This window comes from Nothobranchius furzeri, chromosome 4 (assembly GCF_043380555.1).
Source record: "Nothobranchius furzeri strain GRZ-AD chromosome 4, NfurGRZ-RIMD1, whole genome shotgun sequence".
NCBI classification, from domain to species: domain Eukaryota; kingdom Metazoa; phylum Chordata; class Actinopteri; order Cyprinodontiformes; family Nothobranchiidae; genus Nothobranchius; species Nothobranchius furzeri.
Window position 1 is genome coordinate 87,964,298 of NC_091744.1, and position 22,758 is coordinate 87,987,055.

The window sequence follows — 22,758 nt, forward strand, 5'->3', positions numbered from 1 at the left end:
CCGGAACATCTGCAAAGGGAGATGCTGGATGGCCCCATCACCACCGATGTTCTGTTTGGTCCCCATCTTAGGGGCGTCATTGAGAGGGCTCAGAAGACGGCCGAACTATCGGCTACGGTGCGAGACCTGGTCCACCCTCGGTCAGCCTCGCTCTCCGGCCGTTCAGCCAGAGGATGGGACGAACGGCGCGGAAGCTTCAGACGTCCAGCTGCACCGCCCGCTCCACGGAGCCGGCCTCCCGCTTCGGCTCCACATCAGCGGGACCAGCGAGATGGCGGACAACGGTTCCGGCGGGGCCAGCAGACGCCGTCTTGGCAGTCCCAGGTGCAGGAGCCTCGCCGAAAGCAGCCACGGAAGTGACTCTTTGGGGGGAATGTGTGTGTTACTGATTGTAATGTTGATGTTGGTTTTGAAATAAAACCCAAAAAACGTCACTCAAAGAGCTCAATCCTACAGTCCTCCGCAGAATCCTCTGCCGAGTTTTCACACATGTTCCCCACACCAAGCACTGCTGCACGCACACATGTTCCTGCAGGTAGTCATAGTACACAGCCAGTCGTAAGGGTGCGCTCCATTTGCGCTCTGGCCCCAGCATCCGGCCAGGCCCAACTCTTCCCGCTCTCCCCACGCCATTGGGTGGGGCGGGATGTCATGTCGCTGTCTCGACCACGCGCGGCGGCACAGTGCGCGGCTCCATCCGCTGGCACTCTGTCGCCCCCGTGCACAGGCCCGGCTCCCACTCGTCCTTCACTCTCGGACTCCACGCTCCGCGGTGTGGACCAGCCTGTTCCAGCTGTTTCGCACTTGCCCTTTCGAGCGCAGCCCTCCATGGGTCGCCCCCAGTTCTCTGGTACGGGCGACGGCGGTAAGGGCGCATGCACAACCCTCAGACGTTGTTCACGTGACCGCGCACACGCGTCCATTGTCGGAACGCGCGCACGAGTGGCACCGCCTTTGCATCATGAGCAAATGGATTTCGGACACCATTCATTGCGGTCACACACTTCATTTTCAGGCCACTCCACCTCCCTTCAACGGGATCGTGGAGACGACGTTCACATCGCAAGTACAGTCTCAGGCTCTAGAGCTGGAGCTGCGGGAACTTCTGTCCAAGGACGCTATTTCACGAGTCCCTCGCGGACAAGAACTCTTGGGTTTCTACTCCCGCTACTTCGTAGTACCGAAGAAGTCGGGAGGAATGAGGCCGATTCTCGACCTGTCCCTGTTCAACTGCTCCATAGCAGTAATGCATTTCCGCATGTTAACGATGAGACAAGTCCTGGAATATGTGCGCCCCGGGGATTGGTTCACGTCAATCGACCTGAAAGACGCATACTTCCACATACCAGTAGTTCCAAACCACCGGAAGTTTCTGCGTTTTTCGTTCAAGGGAGTTCAATGTCAGTTCAATCGCCTCCCTTTCGGCTACTCGCTAGCCCCGCGCACTTTCTCCAAATGTCTGGAGACCGCGCTGCAGCCACTGCGCACGGAGGGAATGAGGGTCTTATTTTACCTGGACGATCTTCTCCTGTGCGCTCGGTCCGAGGACGAGGCGTCACAGCAAACCAGGAGGTTGACAGAGCATCTGTCAACCCTAGGGTTTTCTATAAACTGGGAAAAGAGCTCCATCCTTCCATCCCAGTCGATTGTGTATCTCGGGGTGGAGTTGGACGCCTCCCTAATGAGAGCACGTTTGTCGCCTGCAAGAGCGGCAGATCTCTCCACGGTGATCTCCCGTGTTCAACCCCGCAAGATCGTGAGAGCCCGGTTAGTCATGAAACTCCTGGGCATGATGTCCGCAGCCCATTCAGTAGTGCCGCTAGGTTTGCTGCGCACGAGGTGCTTGCAACGCTGGTTCGTCCGCCTCCGGGTACACCCAATACATCAGAAGAGACGTATGTTGAGGATTCCCCCTTCAGTGGGCGGGGACCTCGCTCACTGGGGGAACCCCTGCATCCTCTCACACGGGGTTCCCATCGGACGTCCTGCGTCACACGTATCTGTGTTTACGGATGCGTCACTGTCGGGGTGGGGGGGCACGTGCTTGTCCCACACGGTGGCAGATCGCTGGCCCTCCCACACGCACGAGCACATAAATGTGTTGGAGCTTATGACAGTGAGGAATGTGATCAGACACTTCGCTGCCCTTCTCGAGGGCCGTCATGTCGAAGTTCACACAGACAACCGGGTAGCGGCAGCCTACATAAATCGCCAAGGGGGAGTTCGATCCCTCCCACTGTTGCGTATAGCCACAGATTTACTGTGTTGGACACATGTCCACCTGCTGTCCATCAGAGCCATCTACATTCCGGGGGTACTGAATGTAGCGGCAGACATCCTGTCGAGAGGGGGACCCCGCGACTCCGACTGGCGTCTACATCCTGCACTGATATCACAGATCTGGATCAGGTTCGGGGAACCGTCTGTGGATCTGTTCGCGGCTCGCGAAAACGCTCAGTGTCGCCTGTGGTTTTCCCTGAGTCCCCGGGACGGACCCCCGCTCGGGGCGGACGCCTTCTCACGCCAGCCCTGGCCTCGAACGCTCCTTTACGCGTTTCCACCAGTCCCTCTGATTCCCCGTCTCCTGGACCGAATTCGGTCGGAACAGCTCTCGGTGATTCTGGTGGCTCCCAGGCGCGTGTCCGCGTCATGGTTTCCGGACCTGCAAGCGCTAGTGTTCGGCTCCCCGTGGAGGCTCCCGTGGAGGGCGGACGCCCTTCTCCAGGCGGATGGGATAATCAAACATCCTCCGGAAATAGGCCAACGGCTGTGGGTCTGGCCGCTGAGCGGTCACGCTTAGAGGCTTCTGGGCTGCCGCATGATGTGGTCGCCATGATTCAGGGTGCGCGGGCGCCCTCTACCATTGCCTCTTACGCTGCTAAATGGGCAGCTTTCCAGAACTGGTGCGCAGAACGGAATGTTCAAGCGCTCTCCTGCCAGCTGGCGGATGTCCTGTCATTTCTGCAGATACTGATGGACAGGGGCCTCGCATTCAGCACTGTTAAGACATATGCTGCAGCTATCTCATCCTGTCATCAGGGTTTTGGAGATAGATCTGTTTTCAATCATCCCCTCACAAAACGTTTTCTAAAAGGTGTCAGAAGGAACAGACCTGTGTCCCGCCCGCTTTTTCCCCAATGGGATCTAACGGTGGTTCTGCACGGCTTATCTGAAGCTCCATTTGAACCCTTGGACCAGATCTCACTCAAGTTCCTGTCGCTTAAAACTGCATTGCTGCTGGCGCTAGCATCAGTTAAGAGAGTGAGTGACCTAACCGCCCTCTCAGTGGCTCCCGCATGCCTCAGGATCCGGGAGGATGGCGGGTCTGCTGTTTTATGCCCCAACCCAGCCTTTGTGCCCAAAAGCATTAATGCTTCCTTCAAATCCAGGTCAATTTCATTGGCTGGACTTTTTCCTCCTCCCCATAATTCTGAGGAGGAGGCGGCTTCTCAACTTCTCTGCCCGGTGCGCGCGCTTGCACGATATGTGTCACGCACTTCAGGGATTCGTCGCTCACAAAACCTGTTTGTGCACTACAGGGAGTCTTCCCTTGGTCAGGCGCTGTCGGCCCAGCGCCTTTCACGCTGGCTGTGTGACGCCATTTCCCTCGCTTACACATCATCAGGGCGGGTTCCCCCTGAGGCACTCAGGGCTCACTCGGCCAGAGGGATTTCCTCTTCAATGGCGCTCCTCAGTGGTGTGTCAATGGAAGACATTTGTCAGGCTGCTTCATGGGCTTCACCCTGTTCCTTTACTCGTTATTATTTACGAGATGTGTCTTCAGGTTCCATCACTCGCTCAGTGCTTGGACCCCAGCAGGCTAAATGAATGCTTATGGCACCTCATTGGCCTTGCTGAGATGGATTTTATCCTCTTGTGGATGATGTTTTTTAGTGGGGGCCCCTCTCTTATCGTGCCTGCCTCAGTCTTTAGGCCTGGTCTGAGGCTGAACGTCCCCCACTAGAGGAGATTTGATTGGGTGTGTCCATTGGTTGTGTTAACCAGTGGGGCGTAAACCCATCCAGCTGCGCCTTATTCCAATAGCAGCTAGCTTAAGGGCTAAGACTAGACGAAATAGAACGTTGGTTACGTATTGTAACCCCAGATTCTATGAGTCTAGTCGCAGCCCTTAAGCCACTGGCCCCACTGGTTATGATGGGAATAAGAGCCATTGGAGGTGAGCAGTGGGGTCACTGCGGTTATATACCACGAGGGGGCCCACTATTGGTGGGCGTACATTTAAGCGCTTCATGATTGGCTGATGCGGAGATCATCCTTCCAATAGCAGCTAGCTTAAGGGCTGCGACTAGACTCATAGAATCTGGGGTTACAATACGTAACCAACGTTCTTGTTTCTGTGGCAAACATGTTGAACAAACTGAACGTATTTTCTTTTCGTATTTTCCGGACTATAAGCCGCTACTTTTTCCCACGCTTTGAACCGTGCGGCTTATAATGAGGTGCGGCTTTACTCAAGGTGTTCCTTCACCTGCCGCTAGGGGGCGCTTTAGCAGAACGTGAAACAGGTGGAAGTCAAAAGTGGAAATGGAAGGAAGTGTTCGTCTTAATTTAGCACATGCAAGCAGCCGGCACCACGAAGACTTTTCTTCAAATCCACACCCCCTCATCATGGTAACTACACGTATGAGCTCATATTGTAGTGACCCCGAGCGACTCAGCGGCAGTCCCCAACTCAACCAGCAGGAGGCAGTAGTGGTTCACACCAGACCTTTATTAGGCATCTTCTTCAACCCTCTGTAACGCTACAGACACCTAACTTCTATCACGCTCCTACCACACAGAGCCACGGTGTCAGTTAACCATGCTAATTCAACCCGCTCCACAGAACACACATCACCTTCCCTGTGGCTTACATTAACATAACACTCAAATCAACACATAGAAACTAGCAGAAGGATAGGAAACACATATAACACAATACCCAGAATGCACCTGGCTTACAACCCCAGCCAGGTCATTACAATATGATGAAGGCATCGATCTGGCGGTAAAGGAGGGAAACAGCGCTGCCGCACGTAAGCTTGGCATGAATGAATCCATGGTTCGGCGCTGGAGACGGCAGCGGGAAGAACTCATTCAAGCCAGCTTCACCCGGGGATGACGACAGCGACACGGACAGCGACACTGACATGGCCACAGAAAAGGTATGTGACGAAGCTCTTCTGAGGCTGTTCAGCTCCGACACTGAAGAAGAGGACTTTAATGGCTTTAGTGCACAACAGGAAGATGAGAGCGAATGACTTCTTCTGGTAGGCAAGTGTGGTTTATTTACTAACCAGGCGTGTTTTGTGTGCAGGTTTTATTTTCATCCAGGGCTTATTAATGCTGTGTCAGCGCTGTTCTTTTCTTCTAAACATGCAGATTACCGGTAATAACGTGTCAGAGCTGTTTTTATTTTATAACATCCAGAAATATGAATGCTATCAGTGCTGTTTTCTAAGCTTGCAGGCACGTTCACCCGTGTTTAAAATCCGTTTTGTTGAATTGAAACAACAAAAACCTCCATGTAGCGTCTCTTTCTGTCTATCTGATGTTATGGCCGCACATGCGCTGTGCGCCGGAGACCTGCATGCGGCTGCTGCGCCGCGGCTTCTATTCGAGTGCAGCGTGTGTGTGTGTGTGTGTGTGTGTGTGTGTGTGTGTGTGTGTGTGTGTGTGTGTGTGTGTGTGTGTGTGTGTAGAAAACCTTTTTTTTTTTTTTTTTTTTTTTGTTGTTGCGGCTTTTATTGAGGTGCGCTCTATAGTCCGGAAATTACGGTAGTTGCAAACTGCTGCTCCGTCCATGCCAAAGCCCACGACACCTTATCAGACATGCTGATAACCCTAACCCTACCTCTGAGGAAGACACACTGGTGTGCAAAACTTATTAGATCTTCAGACACCCCCAGCAGGTCCCTGAGGTCCGGGCACTAAAGCCTACTGGTTGTGCAGCACCAGGCTAAAGGTCAAAGGTGACGGATCATCTGCTGCTGTGGCCCCCAGACTCTGGACCTCTCTCCCCCTGAGCCTGAGATCGGTGGACTCAGTGGTCTCCTTTAAAAAGCAGCTGAAGACTCAGCTGTTCAGGCTGCTTTTGCGTGACCTTCATCACCACCTTTTCCTTATTCTGCTCTTTATTTCCCTTTTCCCGGGATCCACTGTTGTCCCTCTTTGGCAGACGCTTTTATCCAAAGTGACGTACGATTGTTGACCTGTAGGGCATGTTGTGATCTGTGGGGGAAAGCGGAGTACCCGGAGGAAACCCACGCATGCATGGGGAGAACACGCAACGCCTCACAGAAAAGGCCGCAGTGGAGATTCTAACCCGCAACCTTCTTGCTTTGAGGCAACAGTGCTAACCACTGTGCCACCACGCAGCCTTTACTTAGTAATCAGCCTGTAAATGCCCATTTAGGTTCCCTTTGCACACCTCCATTCATACTCGCCCGATATAAGACTGGTATAGTTTTTATAATAATAAAAGCTGAAGTTGAAGCTTCAGCCCCACTGAGTTTTTCACTCTTCAGACTTCGCTTCCCTCTCTGCCACTGCACCCCCCTTCTTTCTCTCTCTTTCCATCTATTCTGCTCTCTCTTTTCTCTGTCTTTTGTGTAAGAGAAGCCGGGGCCTCCCGGTGACATGGGCTCAACTGCTGTAAAACTAATAATGACTAGATTTGTGCAGGCTTAGCATTCTTTCACCCTTTCAGAGCAAGGCAGCGAGAAAGGAGGAGAGGGAGGAACGGAGAAGGGAGAAAGTCTCAAGGTATCTCTGCAGAGATGTCTGCAGGGAAGACCTGTGAGATGGAGGAGGCCTCTTTTCCCTGAAATCATCAAACATGCCACATGATCTCACTAAGATCCTGCAGCTTTTCTAAAGCTGTGGGGTCATGTTACATGCACAGGGTAACAATGGTAGCAGGATGCCACTATAATGTTCCTTCTGTGTCTGTATCTGCCATGTTAGCTTTAAAATAAATATTAAAGATGAACATTTGGAGTCAAATCTAAAGATGCAGCACTTTGGTCTAAATGAACTAAAACTAAACATTTAAAGTAAAATTTTAACTTGCATGTTAAGATCTAAATATAAAAAATCTCTAACTAAATATTTTGCCAACTTGTAAATTTAGACTACCATCCAGATTAAACGAGATAATCTAACGCTGAAAGCTGGACTAAATGCATGAGCCTGAGCTCCAAACTTCCTGGTAAGTAGTTTAATTTTTTATAACAAAAAATAATTATCATTCCCAAATAGACATCTCTCACAGATTTCCACAGAGATCGCCTTCCAAGATGGAAAAAAGGGGAGGTCTCAGCAGACACGTTCACCTCCCCTCCTCTTCCTCAGACATGTGCACACTCTGTGCACTCAGCAGTAGATGCACGGACTGCTGCTTTCGCTCTTGTTTTGTTGCTCTCCTCAGCTTTCTTGTTTCATAACTGCTTTTGTCTTTTTCTCCGCTCTGTAATTCTGCTCTGCACTTTTCTGCAGCCGGATGTAAAGTCAGGTCTGATTGGTGAGACGAGGACTTGTGATATCTCTGCCTGCACATGAGAGGACATAGGAGAAGAAGATCTCCACAATAAGAGGTTGGACTCGGACCATGCCGGGCTTTGTGGTGCTGCTGCTGTCCCTGTTGGTCCTGTCCACAGGAAGTGATGCCAGAAGAATAAGAAAAAGAGGACTCAGTCAGAAGGTGAGGCTTCTAACTCGCATTTGACTCTTATCTGAGCATGAGCTCAAAGTGGAAACAGGTCAAAACTAACGCGAGAGCTTTAGCTCTGTTAGGGAGGCGAGTTTCACACATCGGGGCAGTTTTGTAGCTGAGGTGAGAAAAAAGTTTGGAAGGTTAACCTAAGACCTGGAGGGAAAGTAAATGTTTGTACTTTAGGGTAAACATAAGCAGGTCAATATTTTTGAAAGTATTTTTGCAGAGAAGTTCTGATGACTGCATAAGGATGGAAAAAATGTCATGTCATAAAGCTTTAAAACCTAACCCTAACCCTGTCTGCAAAGGCAGACCTATAGCAAACCGCAGCCTGTGTTGTACATTCATAAGGTTCATATTTATAACTAGATCACATTTATAACTAGATCACATTTATAACTAGATCACATTTATAACTAGATCACATTTATAACTAGATCACATTTATAACTAGATCACATTTATAAATAGATCACATTTATAACTAGATCACATTTATAACTAGATCATATTTATAACTAGATCACATTCATAAATAGATCACATTTGTAACTAGATCACATTTGTAACTAGATCACATTTATAACTAGATTATATTCATAACTAGATCCCATTTATAACTAGATCATATTTATATCTAGATCTCATTTATAACTAGATCATATTTATAACGAGATCACATTTATAAATAGATCACATTTATAACTAGATCACATTTACAACTAGATCATATTTATAACTAGATCACATTCATAAATAGATCACATTTGTAACTAGATCACATTTGTAACTAGATCACATTTATAACTAGATTATATTCATAACTAGATCCCATTTATAACTAGATCATATTTATATCTAGATCTCATTTATAACTAGATCACATTTATAACTAGATCTCATTTATAACTAGATCATATTTATTTCTAGATCTCATTTATAACTAGATCATATTTATTTCTAGATCTCGTTTATAACTAGATCACGTTTATAACTAGATCTCATTTATAACTAGATCACATTTATAACTAGGGCTGTAGCGAAGCCTCGACGAAGTCGACGGCTCGATTCTAAAAATTTGTCGACGTCAGATCCGGTAGTCGACGCACCGCGCCCACTTGTTGCATCCCCAGGAGTTTGTAAATAGAGGAGGAATCTGCCTGTTTTTCCTCTAGTTCGCCCTCTTCTCCGCCTTCACTAACATCTCCGCCAAATACCGAAGACCCGGAACAACGTCCGTCCACTACTAGATTATTTTCCTGTTTTGCCCGCCTTCGTCTCCCGGCAACGGACAACAACTTCCGGGGTCAGATGCGCTGCTTCGTGTCTATCGCAGATGTAGAAAATCACCGGGAGCGCTTCTCCCTTCATTAAGGAGCTTCTTTCAGACATGAGGAGAGCTGTTTTGGTGGTAGCAGTCTCTCCTCCGTGCTGGTCTGTTTGCTGCTGGGTGTTTTTGGTTTATTTAAACTTGGTAACTTGAACTTAACGTTGGTAAAGCTACTGTTAGCATCTTCGCTAACAGCTTCTTGCGTTGGGATAAGCCGTTACGTTTTGGTTTAGAGTTCATGTTTTTTGTGGTGTAGATCTCCCTTTTATTACATTTAGAGTGTTGTGGGTTTTCGGTTTAGTGTAAAATATCACCTGAGTTTGGTTTAACCCGTAAGACCACTCGCCTCACGCACATAAGTGACCAAAACAAAGCAGCATGGAGACACTCCATCTTCTACCACCTCTCAGGCAGCAGCCTGCACTCCCAAGTTCTACACGTCACCAGAACATAACCAACCAACACAATAAACGCAGTGTTATAAAAAATGGAAGGCCTGTAGTGTTTATTCTCTTACAGTAAGAATTTATCAATTTTTTTGAGGAATTTATTTGTGATTTTCTGGTTTTTGTTAATTGTGCAATAGAAAAATAATCATTAGATTAATTTTCTAAATAGTAATTAGAATAGTCGACTATTCGATAAAATAATCGTCAGAATAATCGTTTTAAAAATAATCGTTTACCCCCAGCCCTATTTATAACTAGATCTCATTTATAACTAGATTGTTTATAACTAGATCATGTTTATAACTAGATCACGTTTATAACTAGATCACATTTATAACTAGATTGTTTATAACTAGATCATGTTTATAACTAGATCACGGTCATAACTAGATCATATTTATAACTAGATCATATTAATAACTAGATCATGTTTATAACTAGATCTAATTTATAACTAGATCACATTAATAACTAGATCACATTAATAACCAGATCACATTTATAGATCATATTTTTAACTAGATCCAATTTATAACTAGATCACATTTATAACTAGATTGTTTATAACTAGATCACGTTTATAACTAGATCACGTTTATAACTAGATCACGTTTATAACTAGATCTCGTTTATAACTAGATCACGTTTATAACTAGATCACATTTATAACTAGATCACGTTTATAGATCATATTTATAACTAGATCCCATTTATAACTAGATCCCATTTATAACTAGATCACGTTTATAACTAGATCACGTTTATAATTAGATCACATTTATAACTAGATCATATTTATAACTAGATCTCATTGACAACTAGATCACGTTTCTAACTAGATCACATTAATAACTAGATCATGTTTATAGATCATATTTATAACTAGATCCCATTTATAACTAGATCACATTTATAACTAGATCATATTAATGACTAGATCACGTTTATAACTAGATCTCATTTATAACTAGATCACAATCATAACTAGATCATATTTATAACTAGATCTCATTTATAACTAGATCTCATTTATAACTAGATCACGTTTATAACTAGATCACATTAATAACTAGATCACGTTTATAGATCATATTTATAACTAGATCCCATTTATAACTAGATCCCATTTATAACTAGATCCCATTTATAACTAGATCACATTTGTAACTAGATCCCATTTATAATTAGATCACATTTATAACTAGATCTCATTTATAACTAGATCACGTTTCTAACTAGATCACATTAATAACTAGATCACGTTTATAGATCATATTTATAACTAGATCCCATTTATAACTAGATCTCATTTATAACTAGATCACATTTATAACTAGATCATATTTATAACTAGATCTCGTTTATAACTAGATCTCATTTATAACTAGATCACATTTATAACTAGATCACATTAATAACTAGATCACGTTTATAGATCATATTTATAACTAGATCCCATTTATAACTAGATCACATTTATAACTAGATCACGTTTATAACTAAATCACGTTTATAATTAGATCACATTTATAACTAGATCATATTTATAACTAGATCTCATTTATAACTAGATCACATTTCTAACTAGATCACATTAATAACTAGATCACGTTTATAGATCATATTTATAACTAGATCCCATTTATAACTAGATCACATTTATAACTAGATCACGTTTATAATTAGATCACATTTATAACTAGATCTAATTTATAATTAGATCACATTTATAACTAGATCTAATTCATAATTAGATCACATTTATAACTAGATCATATTTATAACTAGATCACATTTATAACTAGATCACGTTTATAATTAGATCACATTCATAACTAGATCAAATTTATAATTAGATCACATTTATAACTAGATCACTCATCTTGTTTATTGGATAAGTGATTTAAATGTTACGTAGATGAGGATCTGACCACTTAAATCTAAAGCAGCTTATGGTTAAAACTGTTAAATTTAACTTTAAAATAGTTACATAACAGCTCTAATTATACTTTGTGTGACTTCATAACCAATTAAGCAACAAAGCAGGAAAAGTTGCTAATTTTCAAGTTTCCATGTGAGTAACAGAGGAGCACAGTGTGTGTGTGTGCGTGTGTGTGTGTGTGTGTGTGTGCGTGCGTGCGTGCGTGTGTGTGTGTGTGTGTGTGTGTGTGTGTGTGTGTGTGTGTGTGTGTGTGTGTGTGTGTGTGTGTGTGTGGCGGGGTATTAGGGCAGGAGCTGAACTTGCAGACCTGTCCCCGGCTTGTTAGTTCAGCTCAGCGTGCCTGACTGACTGATCTACTCTAACGAGAACTCACTGGAGCATGCTGCCTCCTTTCTGCGTCTCTTTATTTTCCTTCCTGCAACCTTTTATGCTTCCAATGTTCTCAGTTTCTGACCCTGTTTATGCCCTCACTGTCCCTTTTTCTTCTGCTCGCTTTTCCCCTTCATCCACATGCTCCTCTCCCTTCCTCTCCCCCTTTCTCCAAACGTCTTCCACTTCTCCTGCTGCTTTCGTAGATTAGCCAAAAGTTTAGTCTCGCTGGCCTCTGCTTCAAAAAGATCTGCAACTGAAACATGCTGAGATGGCTGTGGGGATTTTTTCCATCTCTCCATCTTTTCTTTTTTACCCCCCCCCCCCCCCCCCCCCCCCCCCACACACACACACACACACACACTCCCTCAGTCTCAGTCATAACACCAGAGATGTGCAGAGAGATAAATTACAGTCGTGGATTTTTTCACATGAATTGGTGTCTTGGCTGAATCCCATGACCACCAACATCTTCAGCACGCTGTGTTTGATTGGACTTTCTCCAGATTCATTTCTCCCACTTAGACTTGAATTGTGGTCCCATAAAATAAAAAGCACCGTTCCAAAAGCTAAAGAGGACTGTAGAAATATGGTTCAACTGAACTTTATGTCCCTCCATCTGTTTTCATTTGCTTATCCAGGTCCAGGCCACTCCAGCACTTTTATGTTTTTGTTTTTACTTTTTTAGCCAACCAGACTCGTTTATTCTACTCAGTTTTCCTCCCGTCTTTAAAGATTTCACAAATGAAATAGGAATAGCGTCCTTTATAAAATCATCATTCAAAATATTTAAACTCACAATCCTGCAAGTGAAAACCACACACACACACACACACACACACACACACACACACACACACACACACACACCTAGCTGTTGAGTCTAACACGCAGCCAGTCTGCCTGGACTTGTCGGTGCACGAGGACCGTGTCTGATGCAGACATCATAGATCACGAGTGTCTTTTATGTGATGTGATTTCGACACCACCTGGTTCTACATGTGAGAGCCTGCAGATGTAAACAAACTGTTGTGTTTGCTGTTGTCAGGCCAGCTGTTTCTCTTGGCTCAGGGTGAGCAAAAACACAAACATGGTCTGTACTCAATAGACACTTTTAAAGAGGCACTGTGAAACTTTGTCATATTTTTAAATGGCTTCCTTGAGCCAGTATGAGCTGAAATGACACTTTACAGGGTGCATGGGTGCTGGTCCGGTCTGACAGACCTGGCTCTAGAGCCTTTGTGCCTGTGTTAGATCCTGAGCCCAGCTGATTTGTTTGGTTTAGACATGAATCACTCCTGTAGACATAAATGAAGGCTGGGAAGACATTTCAGCTGTTAGATTAAGGTGTTAAAGGTGAAGGAACAGCAAGGAGATTTGTTTCGCCTTTGATTGTACTAAACGGACACTAGGGGTGCTAAAAACAAGCAAAACTAACGAGTATGTCTTTAAAACAATGTAGATGAAAATCTATCAGTTATTAGAGATTCCTGGGGGGGGGGGGGGGGGGGGTCAAAGTGTCAGAAATCAACAAAAGCACTTATTTTGAATTCACTGTTTCACTTTGTGATGCTAATACACCGACGGACCCAAGGGCTTAAAGTCGTGTGAAAACATGTTTTATTCCTTATTTTTACAACAAGGCTGTTTCATTGTGTTTCATGTGTTCTTTGCTCTATGTTCAGCACATTGGGCCTCCGTGATTGGACGTGGGAGCGGTTTCATAAATCAATTATTGAAGGAATTTACAGATAACGGTTCTTTTTGGTAGTGAAGTAAAGACAACTAGTTTAAAATTGAGTCGGGACTTCATTAAGTTGTAAAACAAGTGAAAGTTAACTTAAACTTCAGTGAGTCATGCACGGCCTCCGTGCAAAGCGAGATCTCATCATGTGCACCATGTGAATCTGGTGTGAAGGTAACAACATGACGATGACAGAATCCCCTACCTCTACTCTAACTTTACACTGTTTTTGTTGTTATGGGTGTGAAATGGTGAGGAAGAGAAAAGAAAATCATGAACAAACTGGACAGGAATCATAAGTTATTATGAACAGCACTTATTTTTTTTACAGTACAGATGAAGTGAGAGCAGCCAGTCATCCATTTGATCTGTGAAGGCCTAATCTCAGTCAGATGATGTGAGTCTGCTGCTCAGAACCTCATAAATTAACTTTATTATCCGTTAGTGTAAAACACATTGCTGCCACTCCAGCTGGTTCACCACTTCCCTCCATGGTGATCATCTCTAACTCAGGTCTCCAAACGTTTTACTCCAACCAAGGAACCCAGATTACAGGAATAAACCGTTTAATCCAGATCTCACCTGGTTTCATCTTCCCAGCATGTTTTTGTCAGCATGTGATCTCCTGACTTTACTGTTATTATGCACGTGTCAATGGAAAAGTAGGAAACAAGCTTTGATGACCAGAAAGCTCACTGCTGCATGTTCTTTTAACCTTACTGAGTAAATTATGTTTTCTTCATGTCCGATTACGGGATCGCTCGTCCTGATCCACTTGGCATTACATCATCATGTTCCTGGTGTGTGCCCTGCCATCGCTTTGGATCCAGCATCCCACTGAGGGACAGTGAGTGTGTGTGTGTGTGTGTGTGTGCGTGCGTGTGTGTGCGTGCGTGCGCGTGTGTGTGCGTGTGTGTGTGTGCGTGCATGCGTGCGTGCGTGTGTGCGTGCGTGCGTGCGTGTGTGTGCGTGCGTGTGTGTGCATGCATGCATGCGTGCGTGCGTGTGTGCGTGCGTGCGTGCGTGTGTGTGCGTGCGTGTGTGTGCATGCATGCGTGCGTGCGTGTGTGTGCGTGCGTGTGTGTGCATGCGTGCGCGTGTGCGTGTGTGCGTGTGCGTGTGTGTGCGTGCGTGCGTGCGTGTGTGTGTGTGTGTGTGAGAGAGAGAGAGAGAGAGAGAGAGAGTGGGTGTGGTCATGGCTCTGAGAGCAGTCTCGTGGCATTTCATCGGCACAAATCTGCACAAAAGGAAACAGAAACTCGTATCTGTCTGAGATCTCTGGAGGAACTGTAAACAGTCTGATCTCAGATCAGATACACGGGCCTCTAGTGGCATCTCTCCACAAATTCCACATAAGATCAAGAGCACCTAAAAGATCAGAGTAAACAAACAGAAAATGAGAAGAAAATGTTTGGGAGAAGGGACTATTGGACACAGAGAACAAAGTCCCTGCAGAAGGACATGGACATCACAGTCCCACTGGGATAACGGGAGGGAGGGCAGCGCAGGAACCTCGTCATCCTCACACATACCAGCAGGATAGGACCTGAACCAACTCAAGACCTCATGGTCCACCGTAACAGAGGCAGCATGGTGTTTAACACTGTTACGTATGTGGGGCTTCTTTTGTGTTTTTAGCTGAATATGAATGTAGAAAGACTGTTCCTCTGTTGCAAATGTAGTATTTTATTGTGAAAGAATTTACAAAAAGTGTTTTAAAGTGTTGTAACTTTATAAATGTGGTTCCCTGTCCTCATCCTCTTTTGTTTTTATTCCTTGAAATTGAAACTTTCAAGAGGACAAAACCAACGTTTATTTCGAAGTGACACAAGAAGTGTTTCTACTAACTTATGTAAATGTCGTCTCCCCCTCCTCCATATTGTTAATACACCCAATAAAACAAATATCAGGATTTTCTTCTGCAACAGCTTTAAGGCTAAAATATTCATTTCTCTGAAGTCCAACAGAAATAAAGTGGAGTTCCTGCTTACCCCCACCCGAGGGCGCTAAACACCAATCTCGCCTTCATTTCTAGATTGTGGACCAGAGAGTATTTGGGGCTTGTCATCCTGGAAGACGGAAGAAAAACCTACTCATTTATAAAAGTCCACTATCCACCTCTTCCACCAGATTATAATCCCGGTTTATAGACTCTGACACTGGAGGGCCGCAACCCCCATCTTCCCTTCTTTCTAAATGCTGTTGGAAACCAGTGTTGTTCTGTTTTTTTTTTGCCAGCAGGGGGCGCATGTTCATCGTTCTTTCAAAACAACACAGTAAAAATAATTAGAGGAAGTGTTTTTTTTCACTATGTAACACTTGTAAAAGTTCATTAGATGCTAAATGGCCTGTATTTGACAACGCGCCTTCTAGAGTACTGGAACCCCCAAGGCAATTTACAACACAATCAGTCATTCACCCATTCACACACACATTCACATGCTGGTAGGGATGAGCTACGACGTAGCTACAGCCCTGGGGGCACTGGCAGAGGCGAGGCTGCTGAGCACTGGCGCCACCGGTCCCTCCGACCACCACCAGCAGGCAAGCCCAAGGACACACCGACAGTGACAAGCTGAGCAGCTGTACATGTATATATATATATATATATATATATATATATATATATATATATATATATATATATATATATATATGTATATATATATATATATATATACATATATACATATACACATATACATATATATATATACATATATATATATATATATATATATATATATATATATATATATATATATATATATATATATATATACATGTGTATATATATATATATGTACGTATTGGGGTATTGGGTTCACTGTATGATTTTGCACCTACAGCAAAGAGAAACATGGAGCCTTCATTTCATAGATCTTTAAAATCTGAAACATACCAGAGAGAAACTACAAAAAATGTGCAATTCATTCTGCACTAGTTTGTGCAACAGGGCCTCTGCAGCACGCCTGCAGCGGAGCTTCTTTTCTTGTTCCTCGAAGATGTCTCACCTCACACCCCAAGGTTTCTTTTAATGTGGAGAGGTTCTAATTGTTCTTCATGTTTATGTGAAGTATGGCTGGTTGTGTCATCAAATTAACTCGTTATATAAGTAAATTGCACTCCTTTCACAGTCAGCTCTTATATAAAACGTTCATGAGCTGCATCCATTGTTCCACAGGGAGAGAATTCAGTCCCTCGGCCGCTAAGCTCGCAGCTGCCAGAGCGAATTAATGTGAGATTCTAGTGAACATGCAGTGTTTGCTACTCCACCAACAGCGCTCGGCGCTTTGTTCCTTCAGTGGTTAGTTTGGAGGGGCGGTGAGTGAGTCTGCCAAATAAACGGCATCATTTAACGACTGTGTGCAATCTGCAAATCAAATCTTTGCACGGAAAACAATGCTCTCCGGGTCTTCTGGGGACAGCTGGGGAGGCAGACAGATGTGGAAATGTACAGATTTAATTGAAAGTTGAGTGAGTTTAGATGCTGAAGAGTGAGAACCTTTGTGCTTGTGGGGGTTGTGCTGGAATAAACCTCACGTGTGCACAGATAAAAGACCGTTTATTCTTTGCATTGCAAAGTAGTTTAACTCACTTTTCCACACATTTGACTCTGAGCATTTACAATTTGAAGAATGGGATTATGCTTTCATTTAAAGAACTCTATGTGTATGCACCCCCCACATTTTAAGTTTTGTTTATGTGTGCTGGCCAGGGCTCAGGCAAGACGTGTATTCTGATTTGATGTTGAGGTCAGGGCCTTAGTAATCATGCATGCATGCTGAAACCATCCCTCAGGCCTGCAGCAGTAGACGGCCGCTCATGCTGGTGTCTTGCTGACCTCTAGCGGACCAAATATAACTCAGTCAGATTTTGGATTTGTGACTTAAAGGACTACGAGTACCCCAACCATCCCCAGTCCACGCAGCACCAGAAGAATGACCGGTGTCCACCGCCACCTCAGATGCTGCCGGAGCGGGCCTGTGACGTCCCAGGATGCCGCTCAGACTCCGAGTGTGAGCGTCACAAACGATGCTGCTATAACGGCTGCATCTACGCCTGCCTGGAGTCCGTTCAGCCACCACCAGGTCAGCACAAGACCTCCGCTTTCTGAATCTCTTGTTGTCTCAGAATTAAACTGATGGGGATTTTGTTTTTGAGCAGTGCTGGACTGGTTGGTACAGCCAAAGCCTCGGTGGTTAGGGGGAAACGGTTGGCTCCTGGATGGTCCTGAGGAGGTTCTGCAAGGTGAGTACACCCACCTGACGAGTCAGGAAGATCAAATTAAACGTATACAAGTATAGATTTCACAGGAAAGGTCATTGCTTTGAGCATTGAGATGGAAAGTCTTAACTTATGTAAAGGAAAAAAAACTGATTTAAGTCCCTAAACCGTGAGTGATTCCAGGCTGATTTTACTTTCTTCTTTACTTTGTGGCTTTGAGTCGGGTCTAATCCCACTGGAAATATGGAAATGCATGTTCTGCCTACAATACCCCACATGCTAACTCCACACATGCACGAGGAGAACACGCTAACTCCACACATGCACGAGGAGAACACGCTAACTCCACACATGCATGAGGAGAACACGCTAACTCCACACGTGCATGAGGAGAACACGCTAACTCCACACGTGCACGAGGAGAACACGCTAACTCCACACGTGCACGAGGAGAACGAGCTAACTCCACACATGCATGAGGAGAACGAGCTAACTCCACACATGCATGAGGAGAATGCGCTAACTCCACACATGCATGAGGAGAACGCGCTAACTCCACACATGCACGAGGAGAACGCGCTAACTCCACACATGCATGAGGAGAACACGCTAACTCCACACATGCATGAGGAGAACGAGCTAACTCCACACATGCATGAGGAGAGCACGCTAACTCCACACATGCACGTGGAGAACACGCTAACTCCACACATGCACGTGGAGAACACGCTAACTCCACACATGCATGAGGAGAACACGCTAACTCCACACATGCATGAGGAGAACACGCTAACTCCACACATGCATGAGGAGAACACGCTAACTCCACACATGCATGAGGAGAACACGCTAACTCCACACATGCATGAGGAGAACACGCTAACTCCACACATGCACGAGGAGAACACGCTAACTCCACACATGCACGAGGAGAACACGCTAACTCCACACATGCATGAGGAGAACACGCTAACTCCACACGTGCATGAGGAGAACACGCTAACTCCACACATGCACGTGGAGAACACGCTAACTCCACACGTGCACGAGGAGAACACGCTAACTCCACACATGCACGAGGAGAACGAGCTAACTCCACACATGCATGAGGAGAATGCGCTAACTCCACACATGCATGAGGAGAACACGCTAACTCCACACATGCATGAGGAGAACACGCTAACTCCACACGTGCACGAGGAGAACACGCTAACTCCACACATGCACGAGGAGAACGAGCTAACTCCACACATGCATGAGGAGAACGCGCTAACTCCACACATGCATGAGGAGAACGCGCTAACTCCACACATGCATGAGGAGAACACGCTAACTCCACACATGCATGAGGAGAACACGCTAACTCCACACGTGCACGAGGAGAACACGCTAACTCCACACATGCACGAGGAGAACGAGCTAACTCCACACATGCATGAGGAGAACACGCTAACTCCACACGTGCATGAGGAGAACACGCTAACTCCACACGTGCACGAGGAGAACACGCTAACTCCACACATGCACGAGGAGAACGAGCTAACTCCACACATGCACGAGGAGAACGCGCTAACTCCACACATGCATGAGGAGAACACGCTAACTCCACACATGCATGTGGAGAACACGCTAACTCCACACATGCATGAGGAGAACACGCTAACTCCACACATGCATGAGGAGAACACGCTAACTCCACACATGCATGAGGAGAACACGCTAACTCCACACATGCATGAGGAGAACGAGCTAACTCCACACATGCATGAGGAGAACACGCTAACTCCACACATGCATGAGGAGAACACGCTAACTCCACACATGCACGAGGAGAACACGCTAACTCCACACGTGCACGAGGAGAACACGCTAACTCCACACGTGCACGAGGAGAACACGCTAACTCCACACATGCACGAGGAGAACGAGCTAACTCCACACATGCATGAGGAGAACGCGCTAACTCCACACATGCATGAGGAGAACACGCTAACTCCACACATGCATGTGGAGAACACGCTAACTCCACACATGCATGAGGAGAACACGCTAACTCCACACATGCATGAGGAGAACACGCTAACTCCACACATGCATGAGGAGAACACGCTAACTCCACACATGCATGAGGAGAACACGCTAACTCCACACATGCATGTGGAGAACACGCTAACTCCACACGTGCATTTGCAAAAGAACAAGAGCGAAAAGGAAGAATTCATAAACTGAGACTGCTCTCCTGCAGCTGAAGCCTGCAGCACAACTGAGGATGGAGACGAGCCCCTTCACTGTCCTACGGGATACGAGTGCCACATCATCAACCCCGGAAACCCCGCAGCTGGCATCCCAAACCGTGGACAGTGCATCAAGCAGCGCAGCAGTTCTGGTATGATTAGTTCCATCAGCATGTGTTTCTGAATATTCTGATGCAGCAGCACTGACCTTAAAGGTTCCTCACGTGGAGGAGGACGTTGGGTCTTGCAGCTGTTTGATTCCTGGCAGAGTGCTTGTTGTTAGCCACCAGCTTTCTCATTTTAGTTTAGCAGCTAAAAATACACAAACTAGAGCGACTTCGTAAATCACTCACACACGCAAGATGAACTGATTATGTGTGGCTGGAGGTTTGGGCAGAAGCGGATGATTCATAAGGAGAACTTGGTGTTTTTAATCCGTTTCTCTAAATCTGTTTCGCTGTATTTAAAGTTTAATGCCTGTTTTTGTTTCGCCGTTTTTCTGAGCAGATGGGCGAGGTTTGAGACACAAGTACTTCAAGGACTACAAGGATCATTTAGGTGAGGAAGAACGCTTGACATTTTAAATTAGAAAATAAGAAATCAAGCCCTGACGGTAAAATATTTGTATTTCAGGATCTAGTTCTAACAACGCAGTGAGCTACGACAAACATCATCACAAACATCTGGGATAGAGCCCTCCTCAGGTATCATCACTTCACATTCTGAATGTCCCCGGCTGCCTTCAAAAACGTTTTTTTCTTATTTCATTTTTTCAGGAGGACGTCATCCTCACCTTTAACAGCACCTCAGACATTTCACACCTGAACCAGAATAAGACCTCCTCCGTTACTCGTCCTGTGAGAGACGGGTGTGGTGCTGTACCCACGATTTACAACCAAAGAAATGTGTTTTTATTTAAAAATGACAAAGTCATTAAAGTGCATTGTGAGAGCAACCAGAGCCCTTTTTCTAGTTCCTTACAGTTTTCCTTTAGTCTCGTTTTTGTTCTCACAGACAGAGCTGCTCTCTAACCTTACATCTGGTCAGCAGAGGAAACCACGTCCATGTGGCCGTAACGCTTCCTCCAAAGCTCCGTCTCTCAAATCTGCAAAGAGTTACGAAGACAGAAATATTCCAGCTGTGGGGTTGGATCTCTGATCAAATCCAAACGTGATTTCATATTTAAGGAGGAGAAATAATGCATGGTGAACATTTGTGTTGTGAGGGTTTTAAAACATGTCGACCAGCTGTGGATTCGTTCCAGCCAACAGATGAAGCTGGAAAGAATAAAAGTTTTACAAAAGACTGACATTAAATGTGTTTAGAAAGTCAGAATTGTGAGTATTTTCATGTCTTATATTTCAGGGTGTGTTTGCCAAAGTGTTGATAAAAACTCTGGAGAGCGGTGCAGAAATAAAAAGTAAAAATAATTATATATTACAGTGCATATTTTTAAGTACATTTTGCACTAATTTTCTATTCGTATCAGCCTTAGCTTGTTGTGTTCTTGTATCACAGCTGATGGTGCTAACGTTGTTTGCTGCCTAACAGAAGAGTAAGCTGAAGTAAAACTCGGTGCAGAACTCCGTCGGCGTGTGAATGTCACTGACTGGTGCTGCGTTTCTGCCTTGGCTGTTTCCAATAAACCTCATGATCATGATGCCATTCCCGCTTCTCTCGGTTTTCTCAAATCTGTTGTTTTTATTGTCCAGATGGAGTATTTAAACAATAATAACAAAAAATGGTAACAAAAATATCCATCCATCCATCATCCATTGTCTGAACCCGCTTGTCCATGCAGGGTCGCGGGGGCGCTGGTGCCTATCTCCGGCAGTCAATGGGCAGTCAGACGGGGTACACCCTGGACAGAGAGCCAGTCGTAACAAGAATATATTTAGCAAATTTGCAGTAATTCTAAATAAAACGTGCACTAGATAGACTCATTACGTGCAAAGTCCAATATTTCAAGCCTATATTTGTTATGATTGTGATGATTATGGCTTACAGCTTGTAGAAAAAACAAATTCAAAATGTCAGACGATGTGAAAAAGCTCAGTATTCAAACTCTAATCAGTAAATTATTGCAAAACATCTGCAAAGGGTTCCTGACCCTTTAGATGGTCTCTCAGTCTGAGTGGAATCACTGGAATAGATAGACTTATGCAACTTTTTGGCTTTCACATGCATACACGAGCACTCTGAGAGAGAGAGAGAGAGAGAGAGAGAGAGAGAGAGAGAGAGAGAGAGAGAGAGAGAGAGAGAGAGAGAGATTTAATATTGAAATGATCACATGACCACAACATATCAACCTACAGTTAGAAAACTAATTTTACTTGAATAATTCTAAGCGTTTGTTCAGAATTGCAGTCTGAATATTGGTTTTGTTACATTAAAGCACAATTATTGATTAAATATTTCCTTTTAATTTTGCATAATTATCTCTAAAAATCTGTTTTGGCTCAACACCTCCCCCTGCTGGAGAAAAGCCACATCACATTCCTTATTAGGCCCATTTCTAAAAAATGTTTTGGTACTTTATGAATTAAATAAATGTTTTCTGAGAATTTCATGTTTGTATTCAGGAGATTTTCGCTCAGCTTTGATAGTTTATCTTGCTGCTCTGCTCTGTCATCATATTGTGTCATCACAGCGTTACAGCGATACCCCTGCGGGAGTCTCTTTTTGTCTCGTGCTGTCACCTGTGCGCGCGTGCGCTCAGGTACGCACCTCAGCACCTGCCTGAACTGCT

At 44.9% G+C, this 22,758-nt stretch overlaps 1 protein-coding gene across 1 annotated transcript; it reads left to right on the forward strand.

The window, feature by feature from the left end:
- The first annotated feature begins 7,409 nt into the window (after positions 1–7,409).
- wfdc1 (WAP four-disulfide core domain 1) lies at positions 7,410–20,969 on the forward strand. The gene is made up of 7 exons (XM_015965432.3): positions 7,410–7,702; positions 17,444–17,639; positions 17,716–17,799; positions 20,021–20,161; positions 20,517–20,567; positions 20,643–20,713; positions 20,786–20,969. Exons 1-6 carry the CDS (start codon positions 7,610–7,612, stop codon positions 20,699–20,701), a joined length of 624 nt encoding a protein of 207 aa, XP_015820918.1. The 5' UTR covers positions 7,410–7,609; the 3' UTR covers positions 20,702–20,713; positions 20,786–20,969.
- Positions 20,970–22,758: the final 1,789 nt, after the last annotated feature.

Coding starts and splice junctions, on each gene's coding strand:
- wfdc1 (XM_015965432.3), top strand. CDS start 7,610: ATGCCGGGCTTTGTGGTGCTGCTGCTGTCCCTGTTGGTCCTGTCCACA. Junction 7,703..17,443: donor AAAGAGGACTCAGTCAGAAG/GTGAGGCTTCTA, acceptor TGTGACTTAAAG/GACTACGAGTACCCCAACCA. Junction 20,568..20,642: donor GGACTACAAGGATCATTTAG/GTGAGGAAGAAC, acceptor TTTGTATTTCAG/GATCTAGTTCTAACAACGCA.